The following is a 17,282-nucleotide window of genomic DNA, read 5'->3' on the forward strand; positions in this document are numbered from 1 at the left end:
CAATGGCGAGGCGCGCACGGCACCGGCCGGCGCGCGCCGCCGCACCGCGGCCAATAGGAAGCGGGCAAGTGCGCAGGCGCGCTGAGAGGAAGGGCGAGCGCGGGGGAGGGGCGCGGCCGGGGGCGGGGCCTGCGCGGCCGCCCGGCGCTACGTCAGTTTCGCGGGAAGCTTTGTGCGGGCGTCTGCGTCCCGGACGCCATGCCCGAGGGAGTCCCGCGCCGGCCCTCGACCCCGACCCTCGCGCGCGGCGCTGACCCCCGCGGCCTGGCTTCGCGTCCCGGGGCCGTCTGGGCGGGCCCTGTAGGTCGGAGGTCTCTGCAGGGCTCGCTGCGGCGCCCCGAAACAGTCCCGCGTCCTCAGGCCAGCGAGCAGGAGGCTTGGACGAGGCCTCTATGGGATAGGTAGGGGCTGGGGGCCGGTTCCCGCAGACGTGGGAAGGCGACCGTGCTGAGCGCTGCAGCTGGCTGGGCCCCGGTCCGCCCTCCTTCCTGCCTGGGCCTCCTGCCTGCTCCTCACAGGGCCGGGTTCGAGACCACGGGCCGCGCGCCCCACCCAGGCTACACCAACCTTTTCTGAGTCTCCAGCTCCTTACCGGAGGTGGGGCGATGCCCAGGGCGGTGAGCAGCTCGGTCCAGGTCCTTCTGAAACAGGAACTCCAGGGTCTGACGTCTTTGGGGGCCTTCTGCCTGCCACCCATGTCTCCTAGCAACCACCCCAGCTGGGCTTTCACCCCCGCCGCCCACTGAGACTGCTCTACACCAGTGCACACGACAAGTTTCAAACCCCTGCTCATGTTCCATTGAAGGAGGCTGAAAAGGCCCATGGTAAGTGAGTTATTACGTACCTGTTCCAAGTGATAAACGCTGTGGCGGGAACACATAATATTAAGAGATGGGGACCTGGTGAAGGCCGTTGGCAGAGTAGGACTCATTGGCAAGTCAGAACAAACAGTGCAAGGAGAGGGAGAGGGCCATGTGGGCATATTGGGAAGAGCATCCGGCAGCCTGCAGAGCTGGTGCAGAGGCCCTTAAACTGGGAACACATCTGGCACGTCTGAAATGGAGGTGGTGGGTTTGACCAGACTGGAGTGAATTAGGAACCCTGGGACAAGGTCAGAGAGGCGGTTCATGTAGGCTCGTACACGAACTTTGATTTACACCCGGAAAGAAGTGAGGCCACACTGAGGTGTCACCTTACACCTCTCGGAATGGCCACCATCAGTAAATAAGCAAGTGTTGGTGAGGATGTAGAGAAAAAGGAACCCTCATACACTGTTGGTGGACTACAGATTGGTGCAGCCGCTGTGGAAAACAGTATGGAGGTTCCTCAAACTAAACACGGGACTCCCGTAGGACCCACCCATTCCACTTCTGGGTATTGATCCAAAGAAATACCAAACACTAATTCGAAAAGATATATGCAGTTTTCTGTTCACTGCAGCATTATTTACAGTAGCCAAGGCGTGGAAGCAACCTAAGTGTCTATGGATGAATCGATAAAGAAGTAGTACATATATACCATGGAATATTGCTCAGCAATAAAAAAAGAATGAAATTTTGCCCTTTGTGACAACACGTCACAACCTAGAAGGTATTATGCTAAGTGAGATAAGTCAGACAGAGAAAGACACATACCATATGGTTTCACTTACATGTGGAATCTAAAAAAGCAATAGAAACCCAGGTACAGAAAACAAACTGATGGTCGCCAGATGGGAGGGGAGGTTGGGGGCTGGGTGAGAAAGGTGGAGGGATTGAGCAGTACAAATCGCCAGCTGTAAAAACAGTCTCGGAGACGTCAAATACAGCATAGGGAATGTTGTCAATAGTATTGTAATAACTATGGTGCCAGGCAGGTACTAGATTTGTCAGGGTGAAGACTTCGTAAGTGGTGTAAATGTCTAACCACTATGCTATATACCTGAAACTAATATAATATCGTATGTTGCGTGTAATTGGAAAATTAAAAACAAAGAAGTGAAGCTATTGGAGGATTTGAACAGAGGAGCAGCTTTCCGATGAATCGGGCTGGCCGAAGGAGACAAAATCTTCCAGGGGAGAACGGGAGCAGGAAGGCTGTTTAGGAGGCGAATGCTGCGTCCATCCAGGAGGTGGTGGTGTCTGGACACGTGTGGCGGCAGCGTTCCCGGTCCAGGCTGCCCTGTTTGTGCTGCAGCAGCAAACAACCGCTAATTCTAGTGGCTCCGCAAAATAAACTTAGATTTCTCGCCAGTGCCCCATGTTAAGGTTACAGGCAGTTGATACACGAGTGTAGAGTCCAGGGGAGATGTCCAGCCTGTGGGTATCAGTGTGGCACTCATTAGCATATTCGTAGTATTTAAAACCTTACAAGTGCATGAGATCACCATGGGGAAAATGCAGATAGGGAAGAGAGGCCAGAGAGTTAGGCCTGTGCTCCGAGTTCACAGAGAAGAGCTGGGAGGGGGAGGGGCCGATCAGAGAGCCTCGGCGTCGGGTGGGAGCACGGGGAGAACATGTGGGTCGGCCGGCTGGCCCCCCTGTGTCGCTGACCGGTCTTGTGGGGCGAGGAGTGGGGTGTGATCCCCAGGTTGAGCAACACGAGGGCGCTGGCTGCCTTGAGTACGGTGCCGAGGGGGCAGCGCGGGCGAGGGGGCGCAGGGGAGAGCTGGAGGCCACGGGGCAGAGTCTTCTGAAGCATTTTTGCGGAAGATGGGAGCAGAGAAATGGAATCAAAACTGGAAAGAGAAGTCAGAGCGATTGCTGGTTTCACAGTGGGAAATGGCATGTTCGTTTACCCACGGGGAGGACCCCAGAGAGAAGGAGAGACGGAGGGGGCTTGCGCACCAGGAGCTGGCCTTAGGAGGAGCTGGCGCAGTCACACGGTGGGGGAAGCTGGTGGTGTGGATGTAGCAGTCTGGGGGGGTTCTCTGAGAACGTCCTACTTTTCAGATCAAGTATGAAAAGGGCCGTCTGTTGTTGGTGAGAAGGGGGCAAATGTCACTGGCCCGAGGAGCGACGCAGCTGACCAACCAGAGAGCGAGGAAGATACAGTAGGATGGCGGGCAGTGTGAGGGGCCTGTGTGTTCCCCCCGGTGCTTCAGCTGCTCTGGAGATGGCGAAGAGAAAGAAGCGCATGGGATTGAGCCAAGGCCGGGGTGGTGCCCAGCTGGCCCAGCGAGGGCGGGGAGGGAGGGGACAGCCCGAGACAGAGGCATTGGAGCCGAGTAGGGAGAGGAGGGGGCAGCGGAGGGGACAGGTGGGCCCGAGTCCAGGCACTAGACGAGCGAGCTGGAAGGATGGGAATGGTGGTCACACGTGGTCAGAGATGCACAGACTTGAGACGGTGAGGGGCCGCAGCTGTTGGTGGTGACCGTATGTTTCTGTTATGTGCTGATGTGTAACAAATCACCCCAAAACTTAATGGCTTAACACAACATTGGCTTATTGTTTCTCACAACCCTGTGACTGATGGGACCTTCTGTTCCACATGGTGTCAGCTGGGTCCCTCCTTTGACTGCACTCAGCTGAAGCACCTGTCTCTTCCACGTGACCTCCCTCTGTGTGAAATCGCATTGTCCAGGTGCCCCACGTGGCCAGACAGCTGGACTTCCTTACAGCATGGAGGCTGTGCTCTAGGTGACAGTTCCTGCAGGCGTTTATCAGGCCTCTGATGGTATCGTGCTGCTGGTGACCCGCTGCGCAAAGCATGTCCTGGAGGCAGGCCCAGGGTCAGTGCAAGAGGCCTGCGCACTGGAGCTCAAGTCCTGGGGTGGGCTTCCTTGGGGGGCTGCCCTCTGCCCCTTCCCGTGTGAAGCTTGCACTCAGGGTCTCCCAAGACCCCAGAGCCACCATGTCGCCAGGTGTAAGGCTTGGAGTCCAGTGTCTCATGATGTGCAAAAGGGCCCGATGGGGATAGGCACCTCGGGCATGGCCCCTTTTGCTTCAGAGGCATGTCATCTGCCCCTCCGGCACCCAGCGCCCCTGGGGAAGCACAGGGTAAGTGACAGACTTCCCCCTCCACAAAGACACATGCACGCCACAGTTGCGGTCCGTCGCAGTTCTGGAGGCCCCCGACATGGGGCCCATTGTCCGTGACCAGGGCTTCCCGCTCCCCATTTTTGAGGTCCTTAGCTGCCCACTCCGGGCTGCTGGCTCTCCACTCTCAGTCATCCTCCCTGTTCCACAGGAAGTGGCCATATTTGCTGCTGAGTCGCTTCTTCGGCCTGCTTCTTGCTAGTCAGAAGTTAGGGGCCCAGGGGCCTCATTTATTTGAAACTGTTCATTTTCATTTAAGCAGATACAACCCTTTAAAGGAAACACTTGATTTTCTACATTTCCGTGTGTTATCATGCACTTCATTAGACAAGAGCTACATCGCAAATGTCTTTGAGGAGGCCCCTTTCTGCTGCAGGCTACCAGCCAGGCGCCGTGGGACAAGGACCTCAAGATCCCCGAGGCCCTACTGTATGACGTTTTGTGTGGAAAGCCAGGTGGACCATTAAGCCTCCTGCGGGAAACTGTCAGACACGGTTCTGTCTCCCCGTTACCGCAGGCGGCCGTCCCGCCATCTTTCTGCCAATACCTGACATGGCTCACCCTCTCTCCAGCCTGTCAGCGCTGTCCTCACCGCCCTGCCCACGTCCACCTGCTGCTTGGTTCCAAAGTCAGTGCCACACTCCAGAATTCTGCTGTGGCAGTATCTCACTTCCAAGTACCCAGGTCTGTTGCAGTTATCTGTCTCTGCATCACGAACCACCCCGAAACGTCCTGGCTTAAAACAACTATTTTCTTATGGTTCTGTAATCTACATTGGGCTCAGCTGGTTGATTCTGCTGTTGGCTGGTGTGGTCGATTGTCTCAAATTGTCACCATCAATGCCTGCCCTCCCTGTAAGTGTGTGACGCTCCTGTCACGTTGGGCCTGTGACTGTTTGGACACATTTAATGTGGTAGAAAGTTCTGGGACTTGAGAGCCCAGGTCCGAGGTCCGGCAGCTTCCCCTAACTCCCTCTTGGGGGCCTGCTGCCAGGTAATCAGTCGCGCTATCTGGAGACCTTCGTGCTGTGCAACACCCCAAAATAGCCAAATGGAGAAGCCTCATGGAAGAGACACCTGACCAGATACGTCACCTTACAACACCTGGGCTCTCCTGGCCACCCCGGTCGAGATGTCAGACATGCAGGAGAAAAAGACACCTTGACGCTCTTGTGGTCAGCAGACACCCCGGAATGGAAGAGCCTCCGGGCCGAGTGCAGCCCAGTTTGCAGGATGAGTAATAGCTGAGGTGGGTTATTCTGCACTGGTAGAGAGCTGGCACAGCCGGTCACCGGGGATGACAGGCAAGAAGTCTGAACCGATGTCACTCACGTGTCCAGGCACCCTCCCTCTGTGATTGCTCCAGCAGGGTAACCAGACACGTTTACGTGGAAGCTCGGGGCTCCTGAGCACCTCCAGCTGGCACAGCATCTCTTTCATTGCAGTGCTGCCAGGTCTGGCCCAGCTGCAGCAGGAGGGGATGGGGCCCACCTTCCAGCGGGAGGAACAGCTGAACGTAAAGGGCTGGGAGTCATTGGCACCCATCTTTGCAGACAAACTAAGAAAGCCATTGGAGGGAGCTGCTGAAGCCCACTGGAGAAGCATCTCGGAGGGAGGAGTCGGGACCACGGCTCTGTGGGTCATGTTTGTTTTCTGTCCTTATGATGCTTCGACATCTGGGGGGCTTCCTGGCTGGGGACAGGCTCTCCCTCCCACAGCTTGCTAATTCCCAGAGACAGCAAACAACTTCCTGAGAACACGCCTTTCCTGTGTAGACTGGCCAATCCAGAGCTCACCCCTGAGTAACCACGTCCTTTATCTAACTCACACCCCAGGCCCATACTCTGCTGCTGGTCACCAGGTGGCACCAGACAGCTAGAGACCATCACCGTCGCCCACAGCCCCTGCAGTGGTTCACACTACCCAATCCTAAGTGTGCTCAAACTCGCCTGTGCCGCCTCACCCATCCCTTCCCACGGAACACACAGTCCAGGCTGTGGGCCCTGCTGCTCCTGCTCCTTGTCTCCTGACCAATCCCTGCATGTCCCACGTGGCCCTGGGTGCTATGGCCTGGCCCTCCTCGGGGGCTGGAAGCGCTGAACTCCTTTCAAGCAGTTGTCTTTGTGTCTGTCACCTTACTTGATTAAAACCAACCCTGGGTACATATTAAGACAGGCCAGGATGACCTGTGTGGATTCCGAAGTCACTAAGAATTCCTGCAAGACCATTACCGGAGGTTATGACAGTGACTCAGAAACTGAAATTAAGAATAAAGGGGACTAACCTGGCCTTGGAGATGAGAGACCAGCAGAGGGTGGTGGATTGTCATTGAGAAAGTGAGTTAAAGCTGGGAGTTTTTAGGCAGAGGGGGAAATGGCCCAGAAGTGGCCATAAAGAGTCAGGAGGGCACCCACCCCACTCCAGGCCCAGAGGCACAGGAGTTCTGTGAAAATGAACACATCACTTGAGGCCCCGGGGAAGCCCCGGTTCCACGGAGCAGGGGGAAAGATGTCAGTGCGTGTGTGCTGGTGGCGGACGCGAGAGCGCAGCAGCAGACTTTCCAGAATAGGGGATGGGGACCACATGGGGGTCTGATTGTGGGAGACAGGGTAATCTGGGACAAAGGCCAGCCATTTTCTGTCTTTATTCTATCTCAGCAGCAGCCAACACACTTTTCCTTACCGAAACACTTCCTTCTTGACTTTTCTCGTGGACATTTGGCATTTGGGGCTGCCTACGACCCTCCTCCTGCCATGGGCACCCTGATGCCTTGTGCAGGAATCTCCCCGTCTATACAGTCTTGCCGGGGGAAACTCAAGTGTGGACAATCAGATCCTCCCTCCAGGAACATCGGACCCAGAGGTGGGGCCTGGCACTCGCTGCATGCCCCTGGCTCCTCCCTCTCCTCCTCTGGCTCAGCAGGGCCCCTCCAGCCTGTAAGTCCTGTCTCCCTTTGCTGGAGGGCTAGATTAGGTTTCTGTGGCTTTCACCCCAAACTCCGATGTCATCAGCGCCCTGACTTGTTACCATCTACAAACAAGCATCTAACAAATCTCGGTCCTTCCTCTCCCAGACCTCACGCAGTCATGCACAGTGGGCATCTCAGACCCTGTTGGTCATGCCTTTCTCCCACACCCGGAACAACTTACATCCAGCCAGTTTTCTCCAATGGAAAATGCCACCTCATACACCCAGCATTTCTGCCCCAAACCAAGCGTCACCTCGACGCTCTCCTTCAGGCACCCCGGTAACAGTAGGGTTCGAGCAAGCGCCGCCTTTGCCCTCGCACACTAGCTCACGGTTTCCCGCGTGCACGCGTCCCCTCCACGATTCACTCTCCACAGAGGGCCCTTCTAAAAGCGTTGTCACAGAGCATCTCTCCCGCCCGGGTCCTGCCCGTCCCCGCCCCACACAGCCTGCGTCCTCTCGCCCTCCTTCCCCGGCCCGGCGCTGCGGCCACGGCCCGGGCCCCACTGGCCGGCACCCACGCGTCCGGGGCTGGCTCGGCGCGAAGGCCTCCCCCTAGGGACTCCAACCCATCGCCCAGCACGCCGGCTGCCCTCATGATGTCTTTCCGTTGAGTGACGCGCGCGGCAAAGCGATGGGCCCTTCCCCGCGCGACCCGCGGGGTCCCCAGCCTGCTCGATAGGTGAGAAGGCCGCTCCCCCAGGCCAGCAGGGGGCGCCCTAGGCCAGGCTCCCACGAGCCGCGCCGGACCTCCTCCCTGCTGGCCGGGGGCGGGGCCGCTGCGGGGGACGGACCTTGGCGGTGGAAGGCGGGGCCGCCGCGGGGGACGGACCTGGCGGCCGAGGGGCGGGGTTGCGGGCGGGGCCGCCGCGGGGCGGGGACCTGACGGCCGAGGGGCCGGGGGCCGGGGCGGGGGCGGGGCGGGCCCAGGCAGGGCTCCGGGCTCAGCCGCCCGGCAGGCGGGCGGGGACCGCAGTGAACGCCTGTCCGGCCAGGCCCACGGGCGGCATGGGGCGGGTACAGCTCTTCGAGATCCGCCTGAGCCACGGCCGCGTCGTCTACGGCCCTGGGGAGCCGCTGTCGGGAACTGTGCGCGTGCGTCTCGGGGCGCCGCTGCCCTTCCGAGGTGGGCGCGGGGTCCCTTCCGGGCGGGCGGGCGGGACTCAGGTGGCTGCGCTCACACCTGCGGCAGGGCCGGGACTCCCGGAAACGGCTGCCGGTGGCACTGGGCCTGGGACACCTTCCCTGCCCTTTCCGCCGACCTGGAGCACGCGTGGGTTCCTCTCGGGCTCCCCGGCTGCGGGAAGGGCCGGGTGGGGCTGTCGGGGCGGTGCAGACCCGCCAGGGTGGAAGGCTGGCAGCGGTCGGGGCAGAGCAGGGAGGCCCAGGTGGCTCAGTCCTTCCGCTTCTGCCTTTCCTGTCCTCTGCGCCCCGGGGCGGGGCCTGCCCACCTTGCCGCAACTGACCCAGACACGTGCATACCTGCGACCTTCTGTTGGGTCTCCCGGGTCCGCTGTGCCCCACACCTGCTGGGCCCTTACCTGGCGTCTGGCCCATGCTGGTCTTTCCCATGCACCCATGCTCCTAACGCAGGCCCTCCGTTTTCACAGACTCCCGCCAAGTGTGCGGGTATCCAGCAGGGCGACCTGGCACCCGCTTACACCCAGCTTAGGCTGGTTCTTACTGGCTGGTGTCTTTCTGACCCCTTGGAGCCACAGGCCCCAGGCCCAGCAGACACCTGGAAACTGAACCTGAGCCTTCCCGGCCGGTCCCTCTGCTGTTGCAGACATCTGGGACTTTGGGGCTGGGATCCGGTTGCTGCGATGGCCCTCGCTAGGGCTCTCCACAGGTGCTGGCTTCTTCTGCTCTCTGAGATGCGGACAGGGCCCTGGATGGGACTTCACTGCTCCATCCTTAGGGCACCAGGTGCCAGTCACAGCCCAGGGCCCTTCTGACTGATCTCTGGCTTTGAGCGCAAGGTTGTGTGACGTGTCTGTCTCTGCTGGGGTGCCCCTCCACCTTGGGATGCTTGGCCAAAACCACAGCCGCCAGCATTCCCTGTGGACCTTGACCCTCTAGACCCCTGTGTGGCTGACAGCTCCATGCTTCTGGCACCTGCTGTCCTCTCGGGGTAGCTGCTGCCTCCATCCTGGACGGGTCTGATTCCCCCCACCACACCACCGTTTGAGGCTGCTGGGGTCTGAAAGGAAGCTGGGCGTAGGTGCCTCTTGTCAGGTGTCTGGCCTGTGGAGCCTCCCCCCGCCGTGACCCTGTCATCTCCTTTCCCATCTCCCCAGCTGGAGTGAGGGGTTCGGAGGGGGTAGGTATGGCTATGGCAGGCGCCTAGCAGGGAGAGGGCAGCTCTTCCTGGGCAGGAGCCAGAGATTCTAGGGGAGATGAGGCTAGAAGGCTCTGGCCTGAGGGGAGAGTGCCATGCAGGGCCACCGGGAGGAGGGGCAGGCCCATGGCTGGAGGTATGAACAGGGAGCACAGAGACCCAGTGCTGAGCTCACCGCCTGGCTCGTCCATCCCATCGACCTCTGTAGCTGACCACAGTGATGGGTAGTCCAAGCTGTGAGCTCTGTAGCTGACCACACTGAGGGGTGGTCCAAGCTGTGCTTGGCCATCATGTGGCAGGTGGGATGCACGTGAACAGACACGTGAGCCACAGGAGTCCGAGGCAGCGCCCCCCCACCCCATGGACCTGAGGACGGGAGGGATGGTGGGGGATGGGCTGGGGAGTAGGCTACTGCTGCTGCCAGGCCAGAGCAGGGACACTTCAGGTTGCCTCGGGAGAAAGGGGTGTGGGTGCCGTGCTCCCTCTGGGGCTTTCTCCAAGCCCTGCCTGGGTGTGGGAAAGGAAAGGCCATGGTTCTTTTTAGTATTTTTCTCTCATTAAGAAGATACTCATTGAGTTCTTGCTACCAGCCAGTGATACAATGGGGAGGCCCTGCATCCCCCAGGAGGACACAGAAGAAGGGCGGACAGCAGGCTGTGAATACTTGTCCGAGGGGGTCAGTGTGGACCCGCACTCAGCCACGAGGACACCAGCTGCCTCGTGAGCTGAGCCGACCCGAAAGAAAGCTGGGGAGGGAGCTGTCCTGAAGTGCCCAGGCCAGCCCTGCGTCAGGCGGGCTGCCCCAAACTGCTCTCAAGGTGGGCAATGGGGACAGGGCTGCTAGGCGGCAGCAGCGGCCACCTCAGCTCCACCATCTCACCGAGCTCTTGTCACCGGCCAGATGCCATTCTCCCCACTTCCTGAGAATCTTCATGGTGACTTTGCAAGGTGGGCGCTGTTATTGCTTTATGTTACAGATTTGGAAACAGGACAGAAAGAAGTGGCCGGCAGGCTAGAGCTTTAGTGAAAGGATGTGGCAAGGCCGGGTCGCTCTAGGTTTGTGGGAGCTGGCAGAGAGGGTACACGGTTAGGACCGGCACAAGGAGAGCAGACGCCTTCACAGACTGCAGGTGTGCAGCGGAGAGGGCTGCTGGACAGGTGGGCATGCTGGCTCAAGAGGGAAGTTCCAGAAGTAACTCTGGTACACAGTCCACGTGATGATGTCCCCTTGAGCAGCGGTTCCCAACCTTTGTGGCACCGGAGACCGGTGCTTCTATGAGAGTCTAATGCCTGAGGACCTGAGGTGGAGCTGTGGCGGGATGCTGGCGCTGGGGAGCGGCTGCAGATGCAGATGAAGCTTCGCTCTCTGGCCTGCTGCTCGCCTCCTGCTGTGCGGCCCTGTTCCTAACAGTCCACGGACCGGCACCGGTCCACAGCCCAGGGGTTAGGCACCCCTGCCTTAGAGAACGGGGTGGCCCCGAACCTCTAAACATAGTGCCTGTCGGTTTGTGTCTGCCTTCTGTTATGCGCTGGACCTCCACTTGGCTGAAAGTCTCAGACTGGCACAGCATGGCGTTCCGCAGCTCTGCCTGCTGCACACCTGCCTGGCCTGTGGCTGCGCCATGGGTACACATGCTGGTGCGATGGCCATGCTCGCCTCTGGGAGCACCCCATCCCCATCCCACATGGGGCAGGAGGGACAGGCCTGCTGTGAGTGTCCACCCCCCGCGCCTGCATTTTCCCCCACGAAGGAGAGAGTGGGCAGGAACAAGACGGTGCTGGAGGCTGCTTGTTCAGTCAGGGTTCCCCAAGGGACCTCGGTGTGTGTGCAAAATGGGGCTCTTGGCCTGGGTGTGAGAGAGGTCACAGAGCTCGGGCCCCTCTCGGGTAACCTAAGGGCTGGTTCGATGCTGTTCACTTTCCTGGGGCCAGGTGTTCCCATGGTTTGCTTACCTGAATTCTGGGACCTGGGTCTAGGCTGGCTGCGTGATGGTTTTGGCCCCCTGCCATTGGGCGCATGGGCCGTGCCTAGATGGTTTGCCTTTCCAAGCGGGGAGCAGCATGCTCAAGGCCTCAGGGACACAGTGTGAGACCCTAAGGAGGACTCCCGGGCCCCTGAGTGTATGTGAATGTGCGACAGGCCTGTCGGCCCCTGCAGCAGCCCTGTCCCGCCCACACTGTGGTCGCTATGAGGGACTCTCTGTTTTTCTACCTCTTCTCTAACTCATGTCAAAGTATTTAATATGCGCCAACCTGATGGGTTGAAATGGTAAGTCGTCTGAGTTTCCCTGACTCTTGGTGAGGTTGGACATCGGTTCCTCTTATCTGCTACTATGAACCCCCAAGTCACAGATCCCCCCTAAACTAAGTGGTTTAAAACAACTATTCTATTACATCTCATGTCGTTATGGGTAGGAATTTGGACAGCGGCGAGCAGGACAATTCGTTAGCTCCGTGCGCCATCCGCTGGGGTTCCTTGCCAGCGCTCAGCTGGCACCAGGCCAGCCCGGGGGCCACTGCATCCCTCCTGAAGGGCAGCGAGGGGGCTGCGCCCTGTCCACAGGGAGGGGTAAAGGGGCGTGGCATCTGGATGCGGCAGAATGCCTTCTCGGCAGCTCACGGTCTCCCACCTTGTCTTCCCGCTCACTGCCTCGCCTCGTCTCTCTGAACTGTGCCGGAGCACCCCTGGTGTCCCAGATTGCAGGGTGGGGAAGATCCCAGAGCCAGCCCTCGCAGCATGGATCAGAAAGCTGGGCTGAGGTCTGGGAGATGACATGGAGGTTGTGGGTTGCTCACTGGCAGTGCCTGCGGGGGCAGAGGATGAGCTAAGGGCCCGGGAAGGAAGCTTGGTGCACTGTGGGTGACCGACGGGCCTGCGTCAGCAAGGTGTTGACAGCCTGGGGAAGACCGTGGACATGTCTGGTATGGCTGACCCCTGGCCCTGGGCACTTGGGACACCAGGTTCTTCCTGCCTGGTGGCTCTCTCAGGTTGGTGTCAGATTCTGAGTCACTTTCCATGAAGTCAGGACTGGGCAGGGAGGCTGGAGTCCTTGGCCTTGACTCAGCCCTGCAGGGACAGGAGGGGTACAGCCGCAGGGCCACCTGTCACTGAACTCCGCTGCTTCCCTGCTCGAGCCTCCTGCTGTGTCATCCTCCTCCCTGATGACAGGTCTCATCTGGACCTCGGCCTTCTGATTCTGAGATGTTCACGGGACTGAGGAATCCAGATTCCCGGTTGTGGAACGGCGGTGGCAGCCGCTGCTGTGAATGGCCGCTGGCCTGGGTCTCCCACTAGGGAGTGGCGCAGAGGACCCAGCCTTCTCTCGGTGCAGGAAACCAGCTCTCCTGGGCAGTGCGGCCCAGGAAGTCAAGGGGATCCCCACCCTCCAGTGTGCTGGACTTGGGGACCTTCCTACTCAGGCGGGTCTGACAACATTCCTACATCGTGAGAGCTGGCGCTCTGCTTCCTGTAGCGTGACGGGGTGCCTCCCAGCCTAAGCGACTTGCCTGAGGCAGCAGAGAGTGGGGTCAGAGGTCAGCTGCCCCACAGGCCTCTGTTCCTTGCCAGTTTCCCACGTGTGCCCTCGAGGGAGCTGGGTTTTTGCAGGTCCGTGGGCCCAGGTGTGGCTGGAGCTGAGGTTACCCAGTTGGATTGCCCAGGGCTCCTCTAGGTGACTGTGGGGGCCCTCCTCTTCTGCACTGCAGGACAGCTGTCACTCTGTGCCTCACCACCCCGGTTCTCGGGGAATACCCCGGGATGCACAATGGGCAGATGTCCTCTGAAAGGCCGCAGGCCACCTGGGTGCTGCCAGCCTTGCTAGCATCCCCGTGGCAGGCAGGGAGGGGCCCAGGCCAGCGGCTGGCTGGGGCTCACGCCGTCTCCCTCTCGCAGCTATCCGAGTGAGCTGCACGGGCTCCTGCAGGGTCTCCAGCAAGGCCAACGACGCTGCGTGGGTGTCCGAGGAGGGCTACTTCAACAGCGCGCTGTCGCTGGCCGACAAGGGTGAGTGTGTCCGGGAGCTTACCCTGGCCTCATCCCCACGGCAGCACTTGCTTGAGAGTGGAGCCTGTCTGTCTCCCCTGCCTCCCCACCTACCTCTGGGACCCCACCCAGGCCCGCCCTCCCCCAGGGCCTTACGCCCTGGTTTCTCTCCCTGGCAGGGTCTGAGCATAGGCTGATAGGATCTGTGTGGCTAAGGGGGCCAGCGTCTCCTGGATTGGAGCGGGCTCTGGCCCCTGGAACAGCCTTGCCCTCTCTGTTGTTCAAGCCGAGCTCTTGTCCCCCATCCTTTGCCCAGGCCATGGCCCTGTGCTGCTTTGTCCTGGGGACCGAGGCTGGGAGACCAATAGCCAGACATAGTGTGAGCAGGTTGGCTGCATTGCCTGCTTCCGTCCTGGGCCCTGCAGTGTCACCTCGAGGCTCTTGAGGTCCCCTCCCCCACGTCTCCCTCTTCTCTCTGCAGGGACCCTGCCTGCTGGAGAGCACGACTTCCCCTTCCAGTTCCTGCTTCCTGGTGAGAGCCCAGACTGGCTGGCCTGGTGGAGACTTCGGTGGGGGTGGGCGGGAGGTGGTGTAGAGGGCAGTCAGGTGCCAGTCCCTGCTTCTCTCCAGCCGCAGTGCCCACATCCTTCGAGGGCTCTTTTGGGAAGATTGTGTACCAGGTGCGGGCCACCATCGACACGCCACGTTTCTTCAAGGACCACCAGTGCAGCAGTGTGTTCTACATCTTGAGCCCCCTGAACCTGAACAGCATCCCAGACATTGAGGTAACGGTGGGCGGCCCTGCCTTCACGCGATGCCGTGTCCCCAGCCGAGGGGAGAGGGTCGGGGTCTGGAAGAGCAGTGGCTGGCCCCGAGCCGACCATGCTGTGTATAGGGGCGGGGCTAGTCTTGGGGCCCCAGGGATCCAGCCAGCCCACATTGCCAACCCCCCGCCCTCCCTTGCAAGCAACCCAATGTGGCCTCCACCACCAAGAAGTTCTCCTACAAGCTGGTGAAGACGGGCAGCGTGATCCTCACTGCCAGCACTGAGCTCCGAGGCTACGTGGTGGGGCAGGTGCTGCGGCTGCAGGCTGACATCGAGAACCAGTCGGGCAAGGACACCAGCCCCGTGGTGGCCAGCCTGCTGCAGGTCAGAGTCGCTATGGGCTGGTGGAGGGGAGGAGGCTGGTGTGCCCAGACTCACAGGCTGGCCCTTCCCCAGAAAGTGTCCTATAAGGCCAAGCGCTGGATCTGCGACGTGCGGGCCATCGCGGAGGTGGAGGGGGCGGGCGCCAAGGCCTGGAGGCAGGCGCACTGGCAGGAGCAGATCCTGGTGCCTGCCCTGCCGCAGTCCGTCTTGCCAGGCTGCAGCCTCATCCACGTGGACTACTACCTGCAGGTACTGCGGGCGGGCGTGAGTGGGGCGCCCGGGGCCCGCGGCCTGGTCCCACACCCCCGTCCCACACCCCCCATCCCCCACAGGTCTCCCTGAAGGTGCCTGAAGCCACCGTGACTCTCCCGGTCTTCATCGGCAATATCGCTGTGAACCAAGTCCCGCTGAGCCCCCAGCCAGGTCTAGGGCGACCCCCTGGGGCCCTGTCCTTGGTGGTGCCCTCAGCGCCACCCCAGGAGGAGGCCGAGGCTGCTGCTGGAGGGCCTCCCTTCGCAGACCCCAGCTCCCTCTTCACCAAGAGCTGCTCACAGCAGCCGCCACCACCTGCTGCCTTGGGCTCCGTGCCTGGTGCCCCTGAACCCCGACCTCAGGACGGAAGCCCCGCCTCCCACCCTCTGGCCCCTGCCTTGTGCATCTCCACGGGTGCCACCGTGCCCTACTTTGCAGAGGGTTCTGGAGGGCCGGTGCCCACCACCAGTTCCTTGATCCAACCCCCGGAGTACAGCTCGTGGGGCCACCCCTATGGTGAGTGGGGAGCTGGGGCCTGGGGGAGGGGGCATCACGGGCCCCATGCGGACCTCTCTCTCTCTCTCTCTCTCTCTCTCTCTCCGCAGAGGCCCCGCCGTCCTATGAGCAGAGCTGCGGCGGTGCGGACCCCGGCCTGACCCCGGGGAGCTGACTGCGTGCCGCCTTCTCCAGGCCGGCCGACCTCTGCCCTGGGTCCGGGCGCCCAGGGCCTGTGCCTTTGCTCCTGGCCTGGCCTGGCCCACTCAGGACTCGCCGCGCCCGGCCGCCCCCTCCGCTTCCTGGGGCCGCCTCTGCCACCTGCTGCAGTCGGCGTCTTCTGGCGGGCTGGAGATGGATGGACGCCTTGTAAATAAAGCGCTTCATTTGTATAGCTGGGCGCAGGCCGGCCTCTGGGGCGCCCTCTGGCGGGCGGGTGGGTGGTGGTGGAGCAACCGCCTTCTCGGTCACGCCCCTTCGGAACATGCCCCCCACAAGCCCCGCCTCTCCGGTATCACCTCCAGGTGTGTCCCCTCTCTGCCACGCCCCTCCAGGTGCGCCCCTTCTCCTTGCCCCAGGCCCTTCCTCCCCCCCCCCCCCGTGTCTTAGGCCGGGAGGCAGGCCGGGGGGGCAGGCCGGGGGAGCGCTTCGGGCCCTGGAAGAGCACTCACTCTCCGGGCTGCGTATGTGGGTTTCCTTTAACCCGGGCCGGGGCTTGGACTCCTGGTTCTGGCTAAAGGTGTGCCCTCGGAGCCGGATTTCGTGTCTGGAGCACTGGCGTTAATTTAAAATGAGTTTGCTATGTGGGGCGAAGGCCACCCGTTTCATTTAATTATCACGAGCCTTGGGCTTGCCTGTCCTGCACGCATCGTTCCAGGCAGCGCAGTTTAGACCAGCGCCAGAGGAAACCCCGCGGGAGCGAGGAAGAGGGCTTGCCCTTACCCTTGGCTTCAAGTGTCACGACCCTGCTGGCACCACTGCCTCTTCTGGCACTGAGATGCTGCCTCTCACCTTCCATCCGAGTACGAAACTCACAGGCCCGCTCCTGAGGTCTATGTTTTGGGATTGTCGTCTAGGACTCAAGGAACCCGAGAGCAAATAAGTCAGGGTCCGGCAGAGCAATGTGTCCCATAGGGGCATCCTGCAGACTTTCCACGCACTACGGGGCCAGTGGCCCTGGAAAGAACCTTGGGAAACACTGGAGATGGGGTTAAGACTTTGGGTTCAAATTTCGGCTCTGCTAAATGGTGAAGACACCTTGGCTAGGTGTCTCAGTTACCTTAATCTCTAACGAACTCACCGGTCTATGAGGGGACAGGTTGAGCCGCCCCTCTCACTCCACGATAGTTCATTTCTTCAACATTTAACATTCCCGAGGTGGAAGAGTTGGCCTGGTGATGTAGCCGTCATGCTCTAGCCGAGGCTTCCACCCTCGGGTACGTAGTGGCTGTTGCAGTTTTTGCCACCCAGCTTACTGGGCTTGCACCTCCAACTTTTCTGAGGGCAGGCTGGGAAACAGTTTGTATTACTTTTGCACATCTCGTGGCTGCCCTTTGCTGTTGGAAATGTGCTCTTAAGCAGGCAGCCATGTACCTGGCTAAAATTTTACTATTAGTGGTCCAAGGATAGGATGAATACTGGAGAAAAGCACAAAGTATGCCACAAGTAAAATGAATGTAAAACGTGCTAGCAGCTGTAACTTTGGAGTCAAAAAGAAAGTCTGCATGGGTTCGAATACCATCTCTGCGTCTGGACAGTTGTGTGCCCTCGAATGCACTCAACTCCCTTGCTTTGGTTTGCTTGTTTACAAAATGTGGGTAAGAACAATGTCCGCCTCTCATGACTGACCTGACGGTTACAGAATTGACACGTCGTGTGCCTAGAATAGCACCTGACAATTTACCAGTGATCATTCGAGGGGCAAGTTGGGCTGATAGTGCAAAATGAAGTGCAGCCCACTTCTGACACATTCATTTACACTTGGTATTTGCCTGGTAAAGTATTTTTCTCCAAATATTTATTCATTCAACAAATATTTACTGCCAAGTATATATAGTTCTAGGCACTAGGGCACACAGAACAA

General features: G+C 60.0%; 1 protein-coding gene across 18 annotated transcripts; it reads left to right on the forward strand.

Annotated features, from left to right (window-relative positions):
* Positions 1-151: 151 nt before the first annotated feature.
* ARRDC1 (arrestin domain containing 1) lies at positions 152-15,593 on the forward strand. Of its 18 annotated transcripts, XM_039859020.1 has the most exons (8): positions 7,912-8,108; positions 13,213-13,323; positions 13,784-13,834; positions 13,933-14,087; positions 14,270-14,452; positions 14,525-14,701; positions 14,785-15,220; positions 15,310-15,593. In XM_039859020.1, exons 1-8 carry the CDS (start codon positions 7,991-7,993, stop codon positions 15,372-15,374), a joined length of 1,296 nt encoding a protein of 431 aa, XP_039714954.1. In that variant the 5' UTR covers positions 7,912-7,990; the 3' UTR covers positions 15,375-15,593. The 18 variants fall into 18 exon arrangements, 1 of the variants encoding a protein (XP_039714954.1); XR_005651990.1 differs by lacking the exons at positions 7,912-8,108; positions 13,933-14,087; positions 14,270-14,452; ... (1 more) ...; positions 14,785-15,220; positions 15,310-15,593 and adding exons at positions 408-824; positions 2,931-5,659; positions 6,191-6,351 and having other exon boundaries at positions 13,784-13,811; XR_005652003.1 differs by lacking the exons at positions 7,912-8,108; positions 13,933-14,087; positions 14,270-14,452; ... (1 more) ...; positions 14,785-15,220; positions 15,310-15,593 and adding exons at positions 408-824; positions 2,931-5,264 and having other exon boundaries at positions 13,784-13,804.
* The last annotated feature ends 1,689 nt before the right edge of the window (positions 15,594-17,282 follow it).

The sequence above is a fragment of the Pteropus medius genome, unplaced genomic scaffold (assembly GCF_902729225.1).
Source record: "Pteropus medius unplaced genomic scaffold, Ma_sr-lr_union100, whole genome shotgun sequence".
Lineage (NCBI taxonomy): Eukaryota > Metazoa > Chordata > Mammalia > Chiroptera > Pteropodidae > Pteropus > Pteropus medius.

What these genes read in the sequence shown, in the direction of transcription:
- ARRDC1 (XM_039859020.1), top strand. Translation starts at nt 7,991, where the DNA reads ATGGGGCGGGTACAGCTCTTCGAGATCCGCCTGAGCCACGGCCGCGTC. An exon ending in GCTGTCGCTGGCCGACAAGG is followed by an intron (nt 13,324 to 13,783) that starts GTGAGTGTGTCC and finishes TTCTCTCTGCAG; the next exon opens with GGACCCTGCCTGCTGGAGAG. An exon ending in ACAGCATCCCAGACATTGAG is followed by an intron (nt 14,088 to 14,269) that starts GTAACGGTGGGC and finishes CTCCCTTGCAAG; the next exon opens with CAACCCAATGTGGCCTCCAC.